The sequence below is a fragment of the Peromyscus leucopus genome, chromosome 2 (assembly GCF_004664715.2).
Source record: "Peromyscus leucopus breed LL Stock chromosome 2, UCI_PerLeu_2.1, whole genome shotgun sequence".
NCBI classification, from domain to species: domain Eukaryota; kingdom Metazoa; phylum Chordata; class Mammalia; order Rodentia; family Cricetidae; genus Peromyscus; species Peromyscus leucopus.
Window position 1 is genome coordinate 81,735,594 of NC_051064.1, and position 24,541 is coordinate 81,760,134.

General features: G+C 38.7%; 1 protein-coding gene across 2 annotated transcripts in view; it reads left to right on the top strand.

Annotated features, from left to right (window-relative positions):
* Window positions 1-24,541, top strand: part of Frmd3 (FERM domain containing 3) — a 194,689-nt gene that overhangs the window by 78,233 nt on the left and 91,915 nt on the right. For both annotated transcript variants that reach the window (XM_028873960.2, XM_028873961.2), the window contains exons 3-4: window positions 1,606-1,648; window positions 22,995-23,073. In XM_028873960.2, the coding sequence (XP_028729793.1) occupies window positions 1,606-1,648; window positions 22,995-23,073 (122 nt within the window). The remainder of the gene's footprint in view (window positions 1-1,605; window positions 1,649-22,994; window positions 23,074-24,541) is intronic.

Consider the following 24,541-nt stretch of genomic DNA (forward strand, 5'->3'; position numbering starts at 1 on the left):
CATTCCCAATTCTAGAGATCTGGCAGCAAAACGAAGGTGGGAAGCTGAAAGAACCCCTGGAATTCAAAATTCCAGTGACCTGGAAGGCAAGGCTGAAGGACCACGTAGGCTTAGGTGATGGTATCCGTCCAGAGCACCCTTAGAATGAATCTGAACCTTACTTTGCTGTATGAATGTTGGATGTGGTATGGTTGAATGACAGAAAAGGCTCTACTCTGGAGGTCAGAGGGGCAACAGAATTAGACCAAGAGTGGAAAGAAAGGAAAGGAGACAAAAACTGAGTTTAGTCCTTGAGTCAGTAAACTCCCCCAAACAGGGAAATGTTCCATCTCTGGGATTTGCACTACTCACCTGGGCAGAGGCATTTTAGCCCATAGTGAGGTTGGAGTGCTGAGGACTCACAAGGTGTATAATAAAAGGAGAGCTGGGAGAGAGGAAGAGAGTGAAGGGAAAGAGAAAGAAAGCAGTCAACTGGGGGAGGAACCTCATTGAAATCCTTCACTGTCTTCCAAAGTGTTAGATTCGAATGGACTGTGACATCTGGATAAGAAATGAGAGCACATGCCTGGCAGTGGTAGTGCACGCCTTTAACCCCAGTACTCAGGAGGCAGAGCCAGGTGGATCTCTGTGAGTTCGAGGCCAGCCTGGACTACAGAGTGAGTTCCAGGAAAGGCGCAAAGCTACACAGAGAAACCCTGTTTCGAAAAACCAAAAAAAAAAAAGGAAAGAAAGAAAAGAAAAGAGAGAAATGAGAGCACAGCTCCGCCATCAACAGAAGCAGACAGTCCTTTAATTAGAACAATGAAGGACAACAAACCACTCTGCTGGAATAGAGATTGAGCCCTCAAGTAGCCTTTGACAAAGGCTTATCTCAGGGAATTGAGGGTATGGAACTTGCAGATGTTGACCATGGGCTGTTCGTGGTTTTTCTGAGAATACTTAGGGGCTAGGAGTATCCAAGCAAGTAGAATGTCCCTGGCCAAGGTTTGAGGAGTGAAGCCTAACATCTTTGGGTAGAACTAAGTTTATCCTGATTGGGGAACTTTGGGTATGGAAGATTCCATCTGTAGGTCAGTTCCCCTGCAGGGTCAGAGTTGCAGATACCAGTTTGGGGCCGGGGGATTATTAGACTGTTGATCTCCTCACCGGAAACTTCCACAGATGTTATCAGTCAAGACAGCATTCCTGTCCAGAGTTTCTCAGTTTGCCTGAGGGTTTTACATCATTAACTCTTAAAAAATTTGTTCATGGGTACATCAGGGGGGAGGTATATTGAGATAAGGGAAGTTTTCCATAAACCCAGGATGTTGTCTGATGCTGTCTGATGCCATTCTTAGCTTTTGGATTGGTAAAAGCTGGTTGTCTGCTAAGTTAATAGATTCTAAAATGTTTTTATCTATTACTCAGAAAAATCTTAATTCAGGCAAGGAATGGCTGTTCTGGAGGGCTAAAACTAGCTCAATGTAAGATAATTAGCCTCTGGACATGTAATGTTGCAATCTATCCACAGTACTGCAGTTCCGATCATTTAGTTTCTGCAGACAGTTTCTTTTCAAGGGTTTTCATTCACACCAACAATCTGTTTTGTTTTTGTTTTCTCCATAGCACTGGCTAGAACCTAACAAGTCCATCTTCAAGCAAATGAAATGTAAGTTTCAAGCTATGGTTTTACTTCTGCTACAAAATATTCAAAAATAAATTTTGGTTCCTAACAAAGTAGCTTCTCTCTGGAGATAAGGATGGAGTGAAAGATGTATGGGTGAATGACAGCTCCTCTGTCTTTGAGAGCTATGAATCTTCTCCCCTTTTTTTCTCTGACCTTGGCTCCCGTCTCAGTCTTCAGTTCAATTGTCTGCAGAGCCTCTACTTCCTGCCCTGTTTGCTCTCATATTTCGTGTTAAAATAAGAGCTTTGAAATTCTGTGGTTAAATATTCATTAACCACAAAGACTTGCCTCTGCATTTTAAGGGTTGGTAGTATGACTTATGGTGTGGTATGTAGTCTCAAGTGGGAATAAGAGAAGTGGGTCTGTTTGGTAACTGAAATTACACTGACAGTTTCACTGGATAGTATTACATTTTTTTTTCTTTTGCCCCAACTCAAAAAAAAAAAATTAGTAAAAAAATCTCTCTTTTTTTCTGGTAATAACTTTAAAAGTCTGGTGTTCTGAACATGACTTATTTCTAGAATTCCTTGTTATTCACTGTAGGCACTGCGAGGAGGGTATTGACTTTTATTCTTAAGTGATATGATTCTTTGTCTGAGTCACCTCTTCTAGAATGTACCCAACCTGCTTTTACAAATCATTTCAATGAGAACTTCTAACAGGTACCCCAGAAACCCATTGCCTTCTCTTAAAATCTACACTAACCTATGCTGGCTTTTTTTTTTCCTTTCTTTTTTTTTTTTTTTTTTTTTTTTTTGTCAGCTTAACACAAGCTAGGATCATCTGGAAAAGGGAAGCTGCATTTGGGAGAAATGGGAAACTGCAATTGGGAGAAATGCCTGTTATCAGATTGGGCCATAAGAAAATCTGTGGGACATTTTCTTGATGAATGATTGATAAGGGAGACCCCAGTCTATAGTGTAGGGCACCACCCTTGACAGATGGTCCTAAGTTGTATAAGAAAGCAAACTGAGCAAGCTATAAATGAATAAGTAGGGTTCCTCTATAGCCTATACTTCAGTCCCTGCCTTGAGTTCCTGCCCTAACTTACCTTCAAGATGGACTATAAACTATACACTGAAATAAACTCCTCCCCAAGTGGCTTTTCATCATGGTGTTATTTCATAGCAATGGAAACCCAACTAAACCAAAAGCAAGTACAAGGATCATAAGACTTTATTACTTTGAAGAATTTGACATGTTACTTTTGGTAGGGTTGCAGAAGTGTTTAGAAATTTGGGCCACTGAGACTGCTATAGGAACTTAGAAGATAATGCCGAGAGCAATGAAAACAATGGCAGCCTGGCTTTTTAAGTTTCAGAAAGAAGTTCGGGCGTCTCAAAAGACTCTATTAACACTATTTGTTTGATATTTTGAATGAAGAATCAGTGATTCTGGTCAGGTAGGGCTGAAAAATCGATTTGTTTAAGAAATGACTAAGATCACTGATGTGAAATATTTGCTTTAGTGGGACACTGGAGGCTAATTAGATGGCACTGAGAAAACTATCTATGATTAATAAGAGACCAGAAACATTGAGATAAAATCTGGAGCATTTCCTCAGGATCAACACACAGACTTATGTTCCAGATGGTGTCAAGTTGGATCTCATGCTGGCAGGTGAACTTGGTAATGTGTAAGAGTCTCCTTTGTTTTATTGGTTTTGATGACTTGGGAGCTGCTGGACTGAAGGGAAGTCATGGAGCATAACTGATACTTGGTAATGGGAGAGACCATTGGTGAAGGTACAGCTATAATTTCAAGGGAGACCTCAGGAATGATGAGATCATGGAGAATGACTGAGACATGGCACTGTGAGAGTCATTGGTAAATGTATAAGCCCTGGTTGCAATGGAAACCCAAATATTGAAGGGGTCATGGAGAGGAATCGAGGCTTGGAACCATGTGGCAGGTCAGAATCTCTGATAAGGGGCCAGGAGGCCATTGGTAAAGGTACAGCTTGTGGAGATCCAGAATATCAATGATGCCAAATTGTAGGATGACCACTCAGTACAGCAGCAGGTGTGGAGTGGAGAGCCTGAGCCTATGAAAGAAGCTGTGTGTGCTGTGCAAGCCAGAGCCAGAGAAGTAGAGCTGCTCAAGCCTGTTAAAGCCCCAAAGCATGCTAGATGATTGTTTTGCTTTTATTTGATAGTAACTGTGCTCTGTTTCTTCCTGATTAAAATGCAAAGTATGTAACTCATTTTTTTTTATTTTACCTCAGCCTACAATTGCAATGCTAGACTTTTAAATATAGAATATTTTAGATACTGAAATTTTAAAGTATTTGAACTTTTAAGAAGACAGTGGGACTTTTAAAATTATATTATGATTTGTGTTGTGATATCAACACAAAATCTTGGAAAAACAAGAAAGTAAAGGTTATGGTTTAATAGTGATGTAGTTGTGTGTCAAGATGATAATGGGTCAATTGTGCCCATTGGTTTTTGTTAACTTGACACAGGCTATGGTCATCTAAGAAAAAAGAACTGAAAATGCCTCCATCAGGTTGATCTGTAGATAACTCTATAGGGCATTTTCTTGGTTAATGATTGATATGGGAAAACCAAGCCCATGGTAGGAAGTGCCATACTGGGCAAGTGATCCTGAGTTTTATAAGAAAGATAACTGAACAAATCATGGAGAACATGCCAATAAGAAGCATTCTTCCAAGGCTTCTGCCTCAGTTCCTTCATCCAGGTTTCTGCCTTGAGTTTCTGATGTGACTTCCCTCCCTAATGGACTGTGATCCAGAATTGTAAGATGAATTAATCCTTTCTTGCCCAAGTTGGTTTTGATCAGCACTTTACCACAACTATAGAAGACAACCTAGGACATCCCCACATCAAGTTTCTCAGGGCTTGGTAATAAAATTGATAAGTAATTTTGTCACCAGAGATCAGATTTATGTGTGTCAAACCATTTGTCATTATTTAAGAAAGCAGTCATTTTCTTTCTCTAATATGAATTTTTCTGGTAGGGTTTATTTTTAAGTGAGAAGAGAAGAAATGAATATGTTGCAGACTAATAATTAGCATATAAACTACTTAACTTTCCATTTTTTTTTCGTCTTCTTCATCACCCCCCCCCCACACACACACACACACACACAAACCGTGCATCCTTCAGGGCCAAGTCTGGCCAATGTAGGAAGGGTGAGTTGAAAACATGCCCTAGTTTGCTTTCTATTGCTTTGATAAATACCATGACCAAAAGCAACTTGGGTGGAAGGGCTTATTTAACTTATAGCTGCACATCATCGTCCACCATTGAGTGAATATCAGGCCAGTAACTCAAGGCAAAAACCTTGAGACATTCATTGAATCACAAGAAGGAAATCTGTTTCAGCCTGCTTTCTTATACAATCCAGGACCACCCTCTAGGGGTGACATCTCTCACTGTGGGTTTTTCTACATCAATAATTAATCAAGGATATACCCTACAGTCCTGCCTATAGGCAGTTTACAGGAGGCATTTCTCAATTGAGGTTCTTCTTATATGACTCTAGTTTGTGCCAAGTTGACAAAAAAACTAATTGGGACTATTGGCCCCTCTTGTCAACTTGACACACCAATACAACACTATTAGACAATGTCTTTTCCTTTCTTGTTTATCTCCAGGATGTCATATTAACATCAATATCACACTATACAACACTCACACTTTAAAAGATCCCTGTTCTTTAAAAGTTTAGTGTAGTGGGTAGCCATTCCAGCTTTGACCTGGAAGTTCCAACCCCCATTGAGGCTTTGGTAATGGTTACGCCTATAAGGTGGGGCTGAGAGAGGATGCTAAAAACCAGAGATCTGAATGATGCTCGGGCTCTCTTGGTTCCTGGACCCTGGATGCTGGAGGTAGATGGAGCAGGGTTCTCCAGAGAACACCGCTGGACTGCACTACAACTTTCCCAGACTGTAAACTATCCCTTCACTTGTAAGTTTCCCCACAAAATAAACCTCCCTTTTAACGACGTGGAGTGGCCTTAATAATTTCACCAATAGTTTAGTCTCTGTAAAATATCTAAAGTCTCTTTAGTGTGACCTCCTGTAAAATCAAAAATAAGTTCAATAATTTCTTACTCTCAGGGTAAAGTTCCAGGACACAGTCGAAACCAGATCAAAGTAAAGCCAAACTCCAACAGTGTAAATACTCAGTGTCCAATTTCCAGGATTTAGTCACCATCTTCTGGACTCCAAATGGCTTGAGCAGCTTCAGTTCTCTTGTTCTGCCGTCTGCACACACATAACTTTTTTGCATTGCTTAGGCTGGCTGTACTCCATAACTGCTTCTGTCCTCAGTAGTCATCTCATGATCTGGCATCTGCACTATGCTGGGTCTCCACAGGCGACACCTTCACAAATGGCCTCCTGACCTCTCTTCAGGGACTCTCACCTTGCCACATAGTTCCAAGAAAGCCTCTGCTTCTTTTCATTACCCCTTTGACTCTGGTGTCTCCACTGCAAATGAGCTGCCCCTTCACCAGTTGTTCCCCCTGACCTTTTCCAGCGTCAAGCTTCAGCTTCTGTCCATGACCCATGATTTCACAATCCTACAAGCTCTCATACCACCAGAACAAGTAACATGTAAGAGATTTTTCTGTATTTGTTGAGACTTGTTTTGTGGTCCATTTTTTTTAAAAGACAATCCCATGGGCTACTGAGCAGAATGTATACTCTTTGATGTTTGAGTGGAATAGTCTATAGATATCTGTTAGATCCACTTGATGGGTGATGTCATTTAATTCTTATGTTTCTATTTGTTTTGGTCCATTAGAAAAAGTGGGGTATTGAAATCACCTAGTACTATTGGGTTACTGTTCACCTGTATCTGTAATTCTAGTAGGATACTTTTTAGACAAATGGGAGAATCAGAATTTGGTACACATATGTTTTGTGTTGTAATGTCTTCTTGGTTAATTGTTTCCTTGATTTAAATGCAGTGCCCTTCATTATCTCTTCTGATTAGTTTTATTGTGAAGTCTATTTTTTTTCAGATAGTAGGATAACTATATATCTCTGCTTCTTGGTTCCATTTACTTGGAATAATTGTTTCCATTCCTTTGCTCTAAAGTGGTGTCTCTCTTTAAAGCCAATTTTCCTGTAAACAGCAGAAAGATGGATTTTGTTTCCAGGTCAGACTACTCAAGAGACTATGCTGTAGTAAAGGATGCTCAGGCTGGGGTTTGCCCAGAGTATGGCTCTTGTGAAAGCAACCTCAGAGAAACCAGAGTAAGGGGCTTATGCCAGAGATTATACATTGGTTACCTGTGTCTCTGTGCTACATGGGCCAGTTATAGGGTCCATTGTGGGAATAAGTCTGTGATTTGATGAGTCTCAAAGAATGGGAAAGAGGCTGGCAGGCAGTACCCAGGTAATCAGAGTATATCAGGTGGCTAGGGGTAACTAATGAAAAGGAGTCCATGATCTTTCATACATCGGGAAGGCTTTCTTCTGATTTTGTTGAAAATATTTACTGTGCTGTTGACCTGGGACTTTTGTCTTTATTTTACACCTTTTATTAGTGTGGTTGGTCTTTTTATTTAGTTTTAAGAGTTCCTGAATGATTGTTTGTTTGTTTTGATGTAACATTTTCTTTTACTGAGTAGTCCAGTTCTTCCAATTTGTGATTTCAGAGATGACCACTTGATTTAGAGAACCAATTAGTGGTTCATCTCCCTTTCTCAGCATTCCTTAGTTCCCTTTATTTCTTTCTAGGTATGGTTCCCCAAGAGATTTTCCCCTTTCACATTATCATGCTTACTGGTTCATTATTCGGGTCTTATTTACAGAATCATATTGCTGAGGTATCATGGGTGTACCTTTCCAGTCATTTCTAAAACACTAATTTCATTGCAGAGTTCCTGGTCCCCTGGTTCTTACACTCTTTCTGACCCCTGTTCTATGACATTCCTTGAGTCCTGGGTACAGGAGTTGTGTTATAGATGTATCCATTGGAGTTGGGCACCCCAATATTAGTTATCCTCTGCTTTTTGAGCAGATGGCTTTGTTGTTGTTGTTTTTGTTTTGTTTTGTTTCTTGGTAATAGTCTCTATCTGCTGCAAAGTAAAATTTACTTGATCTTGTCTGTGGGTGTAAGCAAGTATTTGGAATGTAGTTAGGAAACATACTGGTTTAGAAAAGTGGCAGTAGTATCTTCCCCTCTAAGACCCATAACTTCCTCCAGCTAGTTGGTTAGTTCTCCAGTAGCAAGCATGACTGTCCTCCTACTAAGTGGGTCTTACATCCAATTAAAGAGCTGTTGGTTACCGCCAAGATAAAAATGATGCTATTACACTTTTAGGGTTGTCTTTCCATGCTCATCATTGTTGTGATTCAAAGGCATCACAGTGAGGTAAGAATATTGATTGCTTTCCTTCCAGAATGACTTGCATTGTACCTTCCAGTACTACGAAAGGTAGTCTTCAAGGAGTTGTTGTTCTGATTAGATCCAACTTGAGTGCTCCAAGATCTCTATCCAAAGTGCCTGCTGTCCAGCCATGACCCATATATACTGCCTCTATCCTGTATTCCCTCTGAATATTCCTTCTTACTCTCTAATGTTCCTTTTCACATTCCTGGTTTCTGCTGTTACTCCACATCCTTTACACACATCTTAAGATTTGGAGATAAAAATACAGATGAGAGAGAAATGATGGAGTTTGCCTTCCTGGGTCTCAGTTGTCTTACATAATATATTTTCTAGTTCCATCCACTTACCTGAAAATTCCATGATTTTCTTTTCTTTTTTTGAAAGAAAATATTTGGGGTTTTTGTTTGTTGGTTGGTTGGTTGGTTTTTTTGAGACAGGGTTTCTCTGTAGCTTTGGAGCCTGTCCTGGACTAGCTCTGTAGACCAGGCTGGTCTCAAACTCACAGAGATCCACCTGCCTCTGCCTCCCGAGTGCTGGGATTACAGGCATGTGCCACCACCGACCAGCTTGTTTTGTTTTTTTAATTAAGAAAATTTTTCCATTCATTTTACACACCAATCAAAGATCCACTCTTTCCTCCTCCTGCCCTCCCAGCTCCCCCCTCCAAATCCACCACCCACTCCCCCCACACAAGAAGGCAAGGCCTCCATTAGGAGGCACATCCAGTAGAGGCAAGTCCAAGCCCTCTCCCTGCCTCAAGGCTGCATGAGGTGTTTCATCATAGGTAGTGGGCTCCAAAAAGCCCACTCATGCACCAGGGATGATTCTGATCCTACCACCAGGGGGAGGCAGATCAGGCTACACAACTGTCTTGACATGCAGAGGGCAGTCCAGTCCCCTGCAGGCTCTATAGTCATTGATTCAACTTTCATGAGTTGAATTCACTAGTTTGATTTGGTCTTCTTGCGGTTTCCCCATTATGATCTTGATGCACTTGCTCATAAAATCCCTCTTCTCTCTCCCTGACTAGACTCCTGGAGCTCTGCCTGGTGCCTGGCTGTGTTGCTGTACAAAAGCTCTGTGATGACAGTTAGGGTATTCACTCATCTGTTCTCTGGGGCAACCCAGTTTAGCTCAGGCATCTTCTCCACTATTTCTAGCAGTCCAAGTTGGGGTCATCCCTGGGGATTCCTGGGATCTTCCCTAGCACCTGGTTTCTCTCTATCCCCATGATGTCTCCCTCTATCATGGTATCTGTTTCACTGCTTTCCCACTCCATCCCTGTTCCAGCTCAACCATCCCATTCCCCTATGTTCTCAGCCTCCATCCCCTACCCTCCATTGCCCACAATTCATCTCCAGTTTACTTAAGGAGATCTCATCTATTTCCCCTTCCCAGGGCAATCCATGCATCCCACTTTGGGTCTTCCTTGTTAGCTAGCTTCTCTGGAGTTGTAGGTTGTAGTCTGGTTATCCTTTGCTTTACATCTAGTATCCACTTCTGAGTGAGTGCATACCATGTTTGTCCTTCTGAATCTGGGTTACCTCACAAAGGATATTTTCTAGTTCCATCCATTTGCTTGCAAATTTCACAATGTCATTGTTTTTCTCTGCTGAGTAGTACTTCATTATGTATATGTACCACATTTTCTTAATCCATTCTTCAACCTAGATTTCATTGTCTTTACAGTAGAATGCTGTTCAGTTGTGTATATGTACCACATTTTCATTATCGATTTATAAGTTTAAGGACATTTTGGTTATTTTCATTTCATAGCTACTGTGAATAGGGCAGCAATGAGCGTAGATGAGCAAGTATCTACAGGGTTTGATGTCAAGTCTTTTGGGCATTTGCCAAGGAAAGGTATAGGTGGATTATACAATAGATTTACCCGTAGCTTTCTGGGGATTTTCCCCAGTTTTCCAGAGTAGCCACACTAATCCCATTAACAGTAAATGGGAGTTCCCTTTCCCCACAATCTCGGCATTTGTGGTTGGTTGTTCTGTAGATGAGTAAGATGACATCTTGGATATTTTTATTCACATTTCTCTAATTCCTAAGAATGACTAATATGTTTTGACATATTTTTTATGCATTTTTATGTTTTGTTTTGAAAACTTTCTGTTCAGATCCATAGCCTATTTTTTGAATAGATCATTTTTTTTACTGTTGGTTTATTTAATTCTTTATATAACCTGGATATTAACCCTATATCAGATATGTACATGGCAAAGAAATTCTCCTACTCTGTGGCTTTCTTTTCACTGAATTGATGATTTCCTTAGCTGTACAAAAGCTCTTTAGTATTATGAGGTCTTACATTTCAATTGCTGTCCTTATTTCCTTGGGCAAATGGAGTTCTCTTCTGAACACCCATTCCTGTACCCATATTTTTTTTTATAGGAGTTTTATTCCAGTAGTTTCAGTGTTCATCTTTCACTCTGAGGTCCTTGACATTTTTGAGGTTAGCTTTTGTGGGAGGTTATAGGCATGGATTTTGGTTCATTCCTCCACATGTTGGCATCCAGTTTTCCCACGTCATTTGTTTGTCACCTTTGTGTCTCCAGTGTATGTTGTTGCCTTATTTGTCAGGTCTTATGTGGCTTTAGTTATGTGTACTTGCATATTAGTTTTTGTGTCATATTGCTTTTATTAGAATGGCTCTATAATATATCGTTAGATCTGGAATGGTAATCCCTCCAGCATTGTTTTTATCCCCAGTCAGGATGGCTGTGGCTCTGTCAGATCTTTTGTGATTCCATGTTAATTTTATGATGTCTTTTTTTCTATACCTGTGAAGAAATGTCATGGGCATTTTCATTGGCAGTCCATTGAATCTATGAATATCTTTTCATAGAATGGTCATGGAATGATATAAGCTGTGGATTTCTCACATGTGGCCTTCACTAGATGCAATATATTCCATATAGTACTATATTCTATGGGACTTTTATCATGAAGTCATGTTGGGTATCATCAAAGGATTTTTCTGCATTTATTGATATTATTATGTAATTTTTATCTTTAAGTCCATATCTGTGATTCATTACAATTCTTGACTGTTATATGTTGAAACATGCCTGCTTCAGGGAAAAGAAGCCCATTTGATCATGAAGGATAATCTTTCTTATATATACCTATTTTCAGTTTGTGAATATTGTTTTGAGGAATTTTACATCTATGTTCATCAGGAATATTGGACTGTACTTTTCTTTGTTTGTTGTATGTTTACTGATTTTGATATTAGAGGCATATAATCTTCATAGAAGGAGGTTAGGATTATTCTTTCTGCTTCTATTCTTCTTTATTTCTTTAAATAACTTAAAAGGATTGGTTGTCAATCTTCTGAGAAACACCAATAGAATTCATCTGTAAATCCATCTGCAAATGGCCTTTTATTTTTTGTCAGAAGGGTTTTTATTACTATCTTTTTCCTGATCATATGGCACTTCCCATAACCTCTTCTTCAATGTTCCCTGAGTCTTAGGCCCACCTGTTGTTTTGTAGATATATCCATCAGGACTGGGCTCCACAAATTGGCAATTTCATCAATTATGGTTTTTTGTAATGGCTCTATTTGTTTCAAAGAGACATTTCATTGATGATAGACAAGGACTACCCTTATCTGTGGATATAAGGACAAATACTTAGAATGTATTTAGTGATTATGCTTGTTTAGTAGCTTTGCAGTTCTAAGTTCTCTGAGATATATGCTTCCAATAGCACTGAATGGTTGGCAAGATTTCCAGTACTAGGCATGATTTCTCTCTTGCTGGTAAGTTCTTAAGTCCAATTAGAGAGTATTGGTTACCACCAAAGTATTATTTTCAGTACTGCACCCTTGAGGATATTTTGCCATGTTGGTCATTGTTACGCTTCATAGGCATCATAGCTGGGTTGTACTGTTGATTGCTTTCCACCTATGGAAGTTTCCATAATGCCTTTAGTACCACGAAACTAGTCCTGAAGGAGGAGGCTTTGAAGTCAGTTTTAGTTGAGGGGTTTCTGGGCCCTGTTTCTGAAGTGCATGGTGTCTTCAGCAGTACATACTTACACCTCTGACAGAAGGGAGCAGCCAAAAGCACTAACAAAAGTCTGAAATATGTTGGGAGACTCTTTGACAACACTGACCAACAACTCAAAAGAGCAGCACTTGTCTTGCTTGGTGTTGGGGTCTTTGTTAGGTGGTCTTTGGCTCTTTGAAGCTGCATTGTTAGCCCAGATGGGAAAATTTCATGAAACTACACATATATCTTTATACAGAGACTTACATTTTAAAATAATTAGGTAGATTGCTAATATTATGATTCCTTATTACTCTTTCAAATATTCTTACTGTTATTTTACCCTCCTTCTTCCTTCTTCTGTGTTTGTGTCCCTTTCCCATCTTTAAATAGACTGTCCTTGTTTTTCCCATTTCCCCAACCAGACCACTCATACCCTTCTATTCCCTCTTTATTGTATCTCAAATCTTCTCCTCCACAGTGATCTCTTTTTTACTTTCCTGGTTTCTGCAATTATTCCATAATGCACACTTGAATCTGAACATTTCCAGCTAGGAGCCTCCAATGAGAGAGAAGATGAGATGCTGGTCTTCCTGAATCTTGAGTCTTTGCCTCGCTCAGTATGATCTTTTCTACGTCTGCCAATTTATCTGCAAAGTTCATGATTTCATTTTCTTTACAGTTTAATAGTATTCTGAAATGTTTATGTACATATTTTCATTATCCATTCATCAGTTAAAGGACATTTTAACTGATATCCATTTCCTCTGTATTTCAAAGAGAGCAGCAGTATCTGTGGTGTAGGATGTCAAATCCTTTGGAAATATCTCAAGGAGCAGTATGGCTGGGTCCTATGGTAGGTTTTTGTTTAGTTGCTTATTTTTGAGTATTCTCCATGCTGATTAGACTCTAGAGTGATTGGACCAGTTTGTAATTCTATAGTGTCTCGGGATTCCCTTTTCCAACAACCTGTTCAGCAATTGTTGTTGGTTGTTTTATTCTTAGTCATGCTGACAGAGATAAGATTGATTCTAAAGTTGCTTTGATTTGCATTTCCCTAATTGCAAGTTCTGAACATTACTTTTCAATTGGCACAAGTCCTCAGAGAAGCTTGTTGGTTTCTCCTTCCGTTGCTGAAGTCCCAGAACTGAAATGGGGACAAGGTCTCTAATTATTCCTGAGAGCCCAAGTGTTTCCCATTTTTGGAGAATGTTGCACTCTACTCATTTGTCCACATCAAGCTGGGTTCCATTTCTCTGGTAACTTGGAGTAGATGGAGGAATATGGAAGTAGAATGTAACTGTGTAGAGTGGAAGAAGTTAGTTTATCTGAGTCCTATGGCCCATTGTTTTCTGTTTATAAAGGAGAGTTTGGATGATAACAGGTCTTATTCAAGATCTCATAAGTTCTACTCCATTTTTAATATACTCCCCATCATGGTAAATAAATATGAAGGTCTGTGTTTAAAGCCCTTCAGATCATTTCCACCTGATTCTTATGATATAAATCCAGCTGAAGAATGATGTGTTTTATGTTTTTATCTGTTGGCCAGACTTCTCCAAGAAGCTGTAAAAATCAATCAATCAGTCAATTAACGAGTAAACCAATTGTTAAGTGCTGGAGAGATTTCTAGGCAGTTAAGAGCAACTATCGTTCTTCCAAGGAACTCAAATTTGGTTCTGAGCACCAACATCTGGTTGGTAACAACTGACTATAACTTAAGTTTCAGGGGATTCAATACCCTCTTTTGGCTTCTATAGTACCCCACATATACATAAGTAAGTAAACTTGAATAAAAAGGAAAATTCAAGTTGTAGTGCTACCATGTACAGAAAAGAGATTTGTTTGCATGGGTATCTCTGGCTTTTGTTTTAGATTGTCATTTAAGTTAAAAATGAAAAATTTGTGTTGTTTTCTTCTGAATTCATCCTCAAGTAAATGTCTTCTTTCCTGAGAGAATAAAACCTTACTGTAAGCAGCAGGACGTGGAAGTTCCACAAACTGAGCATTTTGTCTAGACAATTCATTCAAGTAAACATTTGAAATGAGAAATGTTGGACCCCGAGGTCTCATTCAGAGCCCAGGTAGAGGTGGTTTGAGAACTCAGGGCCTAAGTGTTTAGGTGGCAACTCCTCAGCAGCCCTGCTTCTTCTAAGAGAGTTCGTAGAGTGACCAGTCAGGGCATACATGTCGATGACTGTGCCTGTGTTTGATAGACACTGAAGAGAGAACCAGAACTAGAAGAAAACAACTTCAACATGATTTAAGATGCCCAAACCAAGCAACCACTACACAAACAAAACAGAACGAGTGAGCATCATCTCTGATTTCAAAGAAGAAAGAATGCAATAGTTATTTCAATAGCAGTGATAAGGAATCACTGCTGTTGAGAATGCCAATGATAAAGATAATAACATTTCTAACCAGAAGAAAAACAAGCACTGATGGAGCCTGTGTTCTCTGTGATTGGCTTATTCCCATATACCTTAGGAATTCCTCTTTGCTGGATGAGTAAGTGACTTTCTGCCCTGTTGGTGCTTATGGTAGCATGCACATGTGCAAATATCTGTACATTCATGACATTTCTCTATGGCATCCATCATGAATGAATTCTGCCACTGTTCATGCCAGAGGCACAGCAGGCAGGAACAGTCACTCTGAAGTTTCTCATAAAAATACAGAGCAGAGAATGTCATTTGTCCAGGGTAAAAAGAATCGGTTTTACAGAAAAGGTTGGGAGCACTCAACACTTAACCTGTGCTCTCTTAGAAAGCAAGTGTAACATTTTTAGGCATTAGAGGTTTGTAACACTTAGTCCTATGTAATGTTTCTGTAGGGCCTGATGAATCTATGACATTTCTTCTTTTTCTTTCTTCAAAGAGTTCCAGATAAGAGCAGTACAAGGCCTATTCTAGGTACAAGAATTGTCCTACAAGCTGTCAGAGCCATGAGCTCTAAGTGTTATCTTTGTTTATAGGAAATTGTAGGAGGGATTTTTTCTCTAACTATAAGTCAAAATTATGTGATAATGATCCTAACTTTATATATATGTTCCTGAAGTGATACTTTTCATTTTTCTATGATTCATTGAGGTGACTACAGGAAATTTTCATTATTTTAAGTATTAAGGAATTATGGTAAGTGATGTTTCTAGCTCAAAAAAAAGTAGTATTTGCACTGTTCTCTACCAGGGACCCTAGCCACACACTTGTCTGGGACCCATGTGCCTTCCTTCCACTGATCCACTCTGGTCTCTCTAGAGTACTCTGAGACCTGCCACTTGTACCTGCCTCAGCCCCTCCTGTCAGCCCACCTCCATCCACTTCAGACTCACTGACATCTGGGGCCAGAGTCAGAGTACCCATAGTTCTACCTCTGTTACTTTTTGTAGAGCTGGACACCAAGTTCTATTTAAGAGAATTTCAGAGTCAGCCCTCCCACTGCCTGCAAACCTAAATTAACCCTACCCACTGCAATGATCTGGGACTTCATGGAGTCTAAACCCTAAAACACAGAGTGTCCCCATGGCTGAAAACCAAGCATTATTCTTCTAATCAACAACCTAAGTGATTGAGACAACAGTAGTCAAAGAAACAACTACTCAATCAATAAAGGCAAGACCAGATTGGTACATGAAAACCCACTACAGACATCATAATTCCAGATGATGATCCCAGCAAGAAAACACAAACAGGAAAAGCAAGGCAATACACCTTCTCTAGAAAGCAACACCCCTATTGTAATTTGCTGAAGCACGAGAAAAGGATTTCAAAGTAGCAATTGTGACTATGTTTGAGGACCTTAAAATGTATATGAATAAATGCCTTAATGGAGACTATGAAAACACAGTTGAATGAAATGACAAAAATAATTCAAGATACCAAAGCAGAATTAACAAAGAAATAAAATTAATATGGAAAAGCTAAACGAAATAGAACTGCAATTGAAAATCTCAGGAAGAAAAATAATAAAGTTCAGAAGTAAGCCTCAATAATAGATTAAAAGAAGTGGAAAAGAAAGTATCAGGTCTTAAAGGCAAGGTAGAAGAAATGTATAGCTAAGTCAAAATGTTTTTAAAAAAACTGGTACAAAACACCCAGAGAATAGGGGACACTATGAAAAGACCAAATCTATAAATAATAGGCATAGAGAAAAGAGAAGAAACCCAGGTCAAAGGCACAGAGAATATTTGTAACAAAATCAGTGAATCAAGTTTCCTAATCTAATGAAAGGTACCTATCAATGTGCAAGAGGAAACAGAAGACCAAGTAGACTGGACCAGCAAAGAAACTTCCTACAACACAAAATAATCAAAACTTTGAAAGTTCTGAAGAATAAAACCTATTAAAAACTGCAAGTGGAAAACACCACGTCATATATGAAGACAGGACCATTAGAATGACACCTGACTTTTCAACAGAGACTATAAAAAGCCAGGATGTCAAGAATGGAAGTCCTACTAACTGAAAGACTAAAAATAGCTTTCTTGATTTGTTTCCCGTTTCCCCCATCAGTTTACTTGCACCCTTGCTGTGCAATAAATGAAAGCAGAAATGCAAACAGTAAAGAAAAGCAAAACTGAGGTATAACGGTATTTCCCTGATAGTCCCCTCTCTATTGTGTTACACACACACACACACACACACACACACACACACACACACACACACACCCTAACCATGGTCCATTTTCTATTCTCCTGGTTTCTGTAGTTATTCCAGGGTATTTACTTTAATCTGAAGGTTTTGAGCAAGGAGCTTCAGATGAGAGAGAGCATGTGACATTTGTCTTCCTGGGTATGATTACCTCACTCAATATGACCTTCTTTGGGTCTATTGATCATTTTTCATATTTCTTTACAGCTGAATAGTGCATATGTACCACTTTTTCACCAATTCATCAATTGATGGACATTTATGTTCTTTTCATTTTCTAGCTAATGTGAATGGAGCAGGAATGAATATGGCTGAACAAGTATCTGTAGCATAGGATGTCAGGTTCCTTGGGCTCATGCCAGTGAAAGATATAGCTGGGTTATGTGGTGGATTTTTTTTTTTTTAGGATTATCCATACTGATACCTAGAGTGGATGGAGTATTTTGCAATCCTGCAAACAATGAATGAGGATTTCCTTTTTCCCAGCTCCCATTCAGTACTTGTTGTCAATTGGTTTGCTGATCTTTACCATTTTGATTGGGAACAATATCAAAGTTCTTTTGGTTTGTTTTTTCCTAATTTCTAGGGACAGTGAAGATCTTAGGCATTATTTTTTTCTTTTTGAAAACCCTCTATTCTATTACCAGTCTTATTTTTTGAACAGGCTGTATTGTTTTGTTTGATTCTTTGTTTTTTGAGTTCTTTATATATTGTGGGTATAATCCTGAGATGTATAGAAGGCAAAGATTACATTTCTATGGAACTTCTCTTCACCCACTTCACACATTTGATTGTTTCTTTAGCTATGTAGCTTTTTAATGTTATGAAATTCCACTTGTCAGTGGGTGACTTTAAATGTTGGGCATAAAGTTCTCATTTAGAAAGTTCTTTCCTATGCCTGTATCCTGAAGGGACTGCCTATGTCTCCTCCCAGCAGCTTCAGGTCTCACATTTATGTCCTTGATTCACTTGAAATTAGTTGTTGTACAAGATAATAGATTATGATCCAATTTCATTCTCCTCCCTGTGGGCATCTAGTTTTCCAAGCACTATTTGTTGAAGATGCTCTCATTTCTCCAGGATACCCTCTTGTCATCTTTGTCACATATTAAGTGGCTGAAGTTATGTGTTCCCATGACATGAGCTTCAATTTTTACCCATTGACATACATGTCTATCTTGGGACCAGTATAATTTTTCTTATGGCTCCTTACTTGAGACTTGGAATGGTAATCCTTCTAGCATTGTTCTTTTTGCTCAGGAATATTTTGGCTACCTGCCAACTTCTCTGGTTTCATATGAATTTTAGGAACTGATAGTGATTTCTGTAAAGAATCAGATGGGAATTTTATTTGGTATTGCATTAAATTTGTCAATAACTTTAATAAAATTGTCATTTTTTTCAATATCGATTCTACCAACCATGAACATGGGATGTTTTTCCATTTTCTAATGTCTTTCTCTATGTCTTTCTTTAGAGGTTTAAAGTGTTAACCTCTTTGATTAGGTTTGTTTCTAGATGATTTTTGATGGTATTCTGAGTGGACGTGTCTGTGACTTCTTTCTCTGTATGTTTGCTGTTGTGTAGAAACACCACTGATTTGTATGAGTTCAGTCTTGACACATTGCTGAATTTGTTAATCATGTTCTACATGTTTTCTCATAGAATTTTGAAATCTCTTGTGTAAAATTTCCTGTCATCTGCAGATAGGAACAGCTTGACTTACCCTTTCCCTATTTGTTTCCCTTTAATTCCCTTTCTTGCCTTATTGTTTCACACAGTATGTTAAGCCCAGTATTGAAAGGGAATGGGGAGAGTGGGAAGCCCTGTCTCATTTCTGAATTCAGTAGGATGGTTTCAAGAATGTGATCAAAATGCACTGTATGAATTTTTTAAGAAACAAATAAATGCATAAAAAAATCCTATTCATTTCTGAAAAGCATGGCTCCCAAAGGAAGGGGGTTTGGGGATCTACTGGTGCAAAGGGGCCACTGATATTCCCTTAGGGAGACACTTGGACTGTGTGACAAGGATTGGTCTGTCAGCCAGTAGATGATACTCCTGTGTTTTCATGTTGCATGAACCTGGTCTTTAAAATGGGTTTTGCATAATTTTCCCTTTGCTGCTATTTCTCAATGGTAATGACCACCACACCCCCCAAAATACACACGCTATTTACATGGCTTAGTACATGCTTTTCTGCTTTTGAACTGAGCTCAATTTACTTGTCCCCTTCTCTTCCTCACATTTCTAACTCCTGTTTCTATCCCTCCTAATAAGAGTATGTTTCTAATGCCTCATGTAAACACCAAAAGCCAGTAGATCCACCCAAACCCCTCTTTCAAAACAGGAAGAAGAAAAGTTAGGTGGCTTGCTCAAGGACACTCCTATAAGTTCCCTTTAAAGCTTGGGGCCTTCCCTTGAAAGGGATATGCTAGCCACACAACCATCCTGTGTGCCCTGCCATGGTTGCTGAAGCTGAGTACCAAAGCAGAGATATACAACTGTGGAGTGACAATGTTAACTAACATAAAAACAATTTCCATTGGCTTTTCATGGTGGTACTGCTAGGATTGGGTCCTGGTCCTCTGTTCTGATTCTGCCTGCTTTGGCATAAATAAGAATTATCCTTTAACTCATATCATTTCTTTGAAGTGAAAGAATAAAAAGATAAGGGTGCAGGATTGGGCAGAGACACTTATTATCTCTTTTAAAGGAGAAGCATTTATCTAGAGGGAAATTGAAGTCCTTGGACATGTTCCAAATAGTAAGTGCCAGATGTTATTTAGCACTTAGAAGGGCTCCTTTTCAGCAGTAATATGGGTGGTATGGGTAGATGTCAGGCCTCAGCATTATCTTCTCACCCTAAGGCAGTGCCCATGAGGAAGCATAAATGGCCCCCTTTATCTCCTTGTTGAATGATAAAAGATATAAATGGCTATATTTTTCACCCTGCTTATTTCTCTAGTAAGGAGAGTTGCAAAAAGTATTTTATTGTCTGCATGGGATCAATTATGTTGGTCTAATATTAGTAAGATATGATAATAGAAGAAAACAAAAAAAATGGCCTTAAAAAGTAGCTCTCCTTTTTTTTTCCTATTGCCATCTGCCATTCCTTAACGGGTATAGTAATAATGTATCATCAGTACAACATATTAGTTTTTTTCTATGATCACATACACAAAAAAGTAGGGCAATGTGGAGTCTTTTTGGTTTGTGACAAGCCACAACATGTATGAAAATAATTAAGATTTACATATGTTTAAGACTTAGTACTAAGGAGGCATCAGGACCCCAGGTTTAAGGAAGTACAGAGCCACCATGCAAAGACTTCGTTTGTGACAGTTACAATCTATCTTAGGAAGAAAGAGAAGAATTGCGGGTATTTGTTTCAGAGAAGACTGGAGTTAGGACTGATGCCTCAGCAGTTAAGATCATCTGTTGCTTGCAGAGGACCTGAGTTAGTTTCTCAGCATCCACATGCCAGCAACAACAGTCTGTAACTCCAGGTCCAGGGATCCTATATCCTCTTCTGGCTCTGCAAGCATCAGCACAGAAGACATGCGCATACATAAATGAAGGCCAAATAGTCATATGCACAAATTAAATAAATATTTTAAAATTTTAAAAAGAGAACAGACTGTAGTACTGTGAGCACTATTTTCTAATAAGGTGGAATTTTCACATGGCAGATGCAGCCTTTGGGTTAGAGTAAGGGTGACTGGGTGGAGGAACACCTCCACCCAGACTACTCAAAGATGGTGACTGTGAAGCTGTGTCTTTGTAAGATCTCTAGTCTTGATTTGTGTGTGATGAACTTAACTGTGTGCTAACCAACTGTAGGGAATAATAAGTCCAAGTCATAAGAGATTATAGCCCTACCTAGAGGACTCCTTTTGTTATCACCTTTTTTGTACTTTGCCTCCAGTGAGGAAATTCAGCTTTCTATATCTTTGAAAACATTTTCCAGTACATATTGGCCCAGCTATTCTAGCTTTGGACTGTATCATGACTTACATAAAATAATGCATACCACACCATATTTTTATTGTAAAATTTTGAAAATAACCTGAATGATAATTAAAGGCAAATATGTGAATAAATTTGGATTTGCATATAGTATTAGCTATTATAGTTTATGGAAAGTGAGTTGTATAAATATTATATCTACCCTACTGAAAGAAAAGGGCAGGTACAGCTTTACATGAGAGAAATAAAAGAAGCAGTCATGGTTTTTTTTTAATTTTGAGAGAATAATTAAAGATGCCTCCACATATGTAAGCATATGGGAATATATGTACATGAAGTGACAGAAGTTACAGAAGGATATAAAGAAATTTGTTAATAGTGAGAGGAGAGATTTGCATTTGATAAGATCTTGAACAATGAAAGGTCAGGAGCAGAGATAAACTGAAGGAGAATGGCCTACCAATCGTTCTATTTATTGGGCATCTATGTATTTATCTATCTTTCTCTATATTGATCACTTACGTTGAGACTACACTAAATTAGAAATTTTTAATACAAGATAAAGAAGGAAAAATACACAAAATAGAGAAAATTATCCTCTTCAATCTTTGGTTCAATTGTTCTTCTCTTGTAAAAATAGTTTTCTGGTAATAGCATGTTTGGCTGGAAGAAAAGGAAGGGAGAAATGATGTAATTATAATCTGAAAAATAAAAGAAAAATAATAAAAAGTACAATGTTTTATAATGAAAATCAAAATCCATTGGTTTCATAATTTAAAGATTTTTTCACAAAATCAGATAAATTCTAGGTAATGTTCAGTGATAAAATATCTTACATTCTAGATATGAAGGCTGAATGGCTTGAGACTCACTGTATTTTTCTAAGTTGCGTTATTGCCCTATGAAAAGTGTCCATTTTTTTCTAGTACTTAAGAAAATATACTACCTTTCATTGTATTTATTTGTGTGTATGGTGTGTACAGTATATGTGTTTGGATGTGTGTATGCATGCACTGTGCACATGCATTTGGAAGCCAGAAGAGGACACTGTTTGTCTTCTTTCAATATTTTCCACTTTTTTGGGGGGAGGGGGAGAGGGTCAGGCTTGCTGGCTGAACCTGAAGCATACCATTTGGCTAAGCTGACTACCCAGAAAACTCCGGAACCACCAGGCTTGCAGGGTTGCAGGATCATGCTGACTTTCATGTGTGTGTTAGGAACTTGATCCCAGGTCCTCTTGCTTACATAATAAATGCTTTTCACACTGAGTCATATACTCAGTCCATCCTTTCTTTAATTAGAATTTATTACTTTTTTTTAAAAGATAGGGTCTCACTATTTAGCTATCATTCACATAGAATGCTTGTGTAGACTAGTCTGGCTTCAAACTCGTGGTGATTTTCCTGCCTCTGTTTCCAGAGTACTGGAATACAGACATGCATTACCACATCAAGACCTTCCTTTCTTAAATCTAGGAACACAGGCCCTTGTTGGTAGCAATGTGAAGGTCAGAGGACAACTTGCAGGAGTTGGTTCTCCACCATGCAGGTCTCAGGGACTGAACTCAGGTCATCAGGCTCAGGGACCAGCTTCTTCACATGCCAGACTATCTCACCAGCTCAACTGTAAAGTCAGTGTGATAATTATTTTCCATTTGAATTCTCTTCATTATACAGTCAGACTTAAAACTGGTGGTCCTTTCAATGAAACAAATTTAATTACATCCAGAATAGTTCAAACACTGTCCCCTGTCTGGTGATGATTTAACCCCTGCTTATCTTGAAAGAAGAATTAGAGAATAAAATCCCACTTAACTTCATATATAGCTTATTATTATTATATATAATAGCAACCTACAAGTGTGTACATGGTGAACATCTCTAAAATCTCAGTTATCCTTCAAAGACACCACCTTTTTTGGTTTAAGAACACCTGTATAATGGCAATTTATACACTAAAAATACTTTCATGCATCCAAAACCTGAATGGTGCTTTTTGCCAGTTTGTCTTTCGAATGAAGGTGGGAAATATCAGAGGGTTAAATGTTCTTTTGGAGCTGTGATCTGGAGAGGGATGAAGGTGAGTTGTGATGTGGAAAGATGGGCTTCATCCTTGGTTGCTTGTATTCTGCATTTGCTCTGGATATGCTTCTGTTAAGCTCTTTCTTTGTTTGTGTCACCGTCATGTGACAGTCTATCAGTTTCTTCCTTACCACACCCCTCCCTTCCCTGCTAGTTGATGAGGCTAGGCTTCATGGCTGACATTCCTGTGTGTGTTTGAGTCTGTGATCTGTTGCTGCTTATCTCATGCCTTTTCTTTATGACGTTTCAGCTCATCCACCATATACCATGTGCTTTAGAGTGAAATTCTACCCACATGAACCCTTGAAGATTAAAGAAGAGCTCACAAGGTATTTTTCTTTTTCTGCATATTTACTCTACCGCTTGTATCCAGTCAGAGCCTCTGCTATCTTAAAGGTTAGACATTCCTGTTATCTCAATCAGAACACCTCCAGGAAGCAGACTCTGGAGTCAGCATTGTGCTCCTCTCACTCTTGATGGTCGTGAGACATTTTATAGAGAACCTTTGTCATTGAGAAAGTATTCTCTGTCTGTACAAGAAAGCAATGGTTATGAGAGAGAGGCTCTCAGAGAACTTTTGACAGTGGGGTGCTAACAGTAAGCAGAAGACATGGGCAAATGCAGAGGGCAGCCCTAGACTGTCTTTTCGGTCTAAGCCTTTCTGGAAGAAGAGACTTCTGGACGGAGTGGACAGTTAACTGTTCTGTTTCCACTTGCTAAACAACAGCTGCCAGGTAGAGTTTTCTTCATTTGTACACTCTTCTCAGCCCAATTCTGAACTGTCCACATCTCTGACTTTTCTGTTATCTCTCTTTGCTGGGTTTACATGCAGTTAATCTTGGGAACTTTATTTCCTTGAAAAATTTGGTAAAAGTTGCTGAGCAAGACTCCAAGATGGCCACCTTCGGGATGGATATGTCAAAGAGCTGTTATGCACTTAGTTCTTGACTAAGTTCTTGACAGAGGTTCTACTCCTGTGACATCAAAATTGCCATATGTAATTATAGCTAACAAAATCTGCATAGGTCCAGATCCAACAGAAAGGCAGATACATGTTGTTCTGATTATTGGCAGGTGGAAGGTGAAGATCTTGGCAGATTTTGCTTTTCTGTTATCTGTAACCTATGGTGATACTTGGCCATAAGGAGTGAGGGGAGCAGATAGTTGTTTTATTTGATTAATTTGCCCACAGCTCTTTCATGAGATTTATGCTGGGAGTTCAGGAGCAGAAAATGAGAGTATATATGTGATATGAGTGTGTGTGTTTGTGTATACAAGTGTATATGGTGTATATGTGTGCATATTTTTGTGTACATGTGTGCACATATGTTTATGTATGTGGGGGGCTATGAATACTTCTGTGTGTTTGTGTTGTGAATATCAATGTGTGTATGTGTTTATACATGTGTATGAATATATATGAATGTGTGTGTGTGTCTATGTGTGTGTGTGTATGAAATGTGAAGGAGAAAAGATATGTAACATATTTTAGGCAATGTTATTTTGCAATCCTTTTTATTTTTATTTTCATTGGGCTAACTTGATAAACACATTAATTTCAAAAGCACATTTATAATATTAAAAAACTATTACCACCATTGAATTCCAGAATATTTTCACTACCCCATTAGAAAAGCAAAAACAAAAGCACACATTATTTAACAGCAGTTATGATCCGTATCTCCATTCTAGCCCCAGATAATAACTGAACTATTTTCTATGTCTTTAGATTCATCTATTCCAGATACCTCATGTCAGGGAAATCATGGAATATATAGATTTGACTTGATTTAGCCT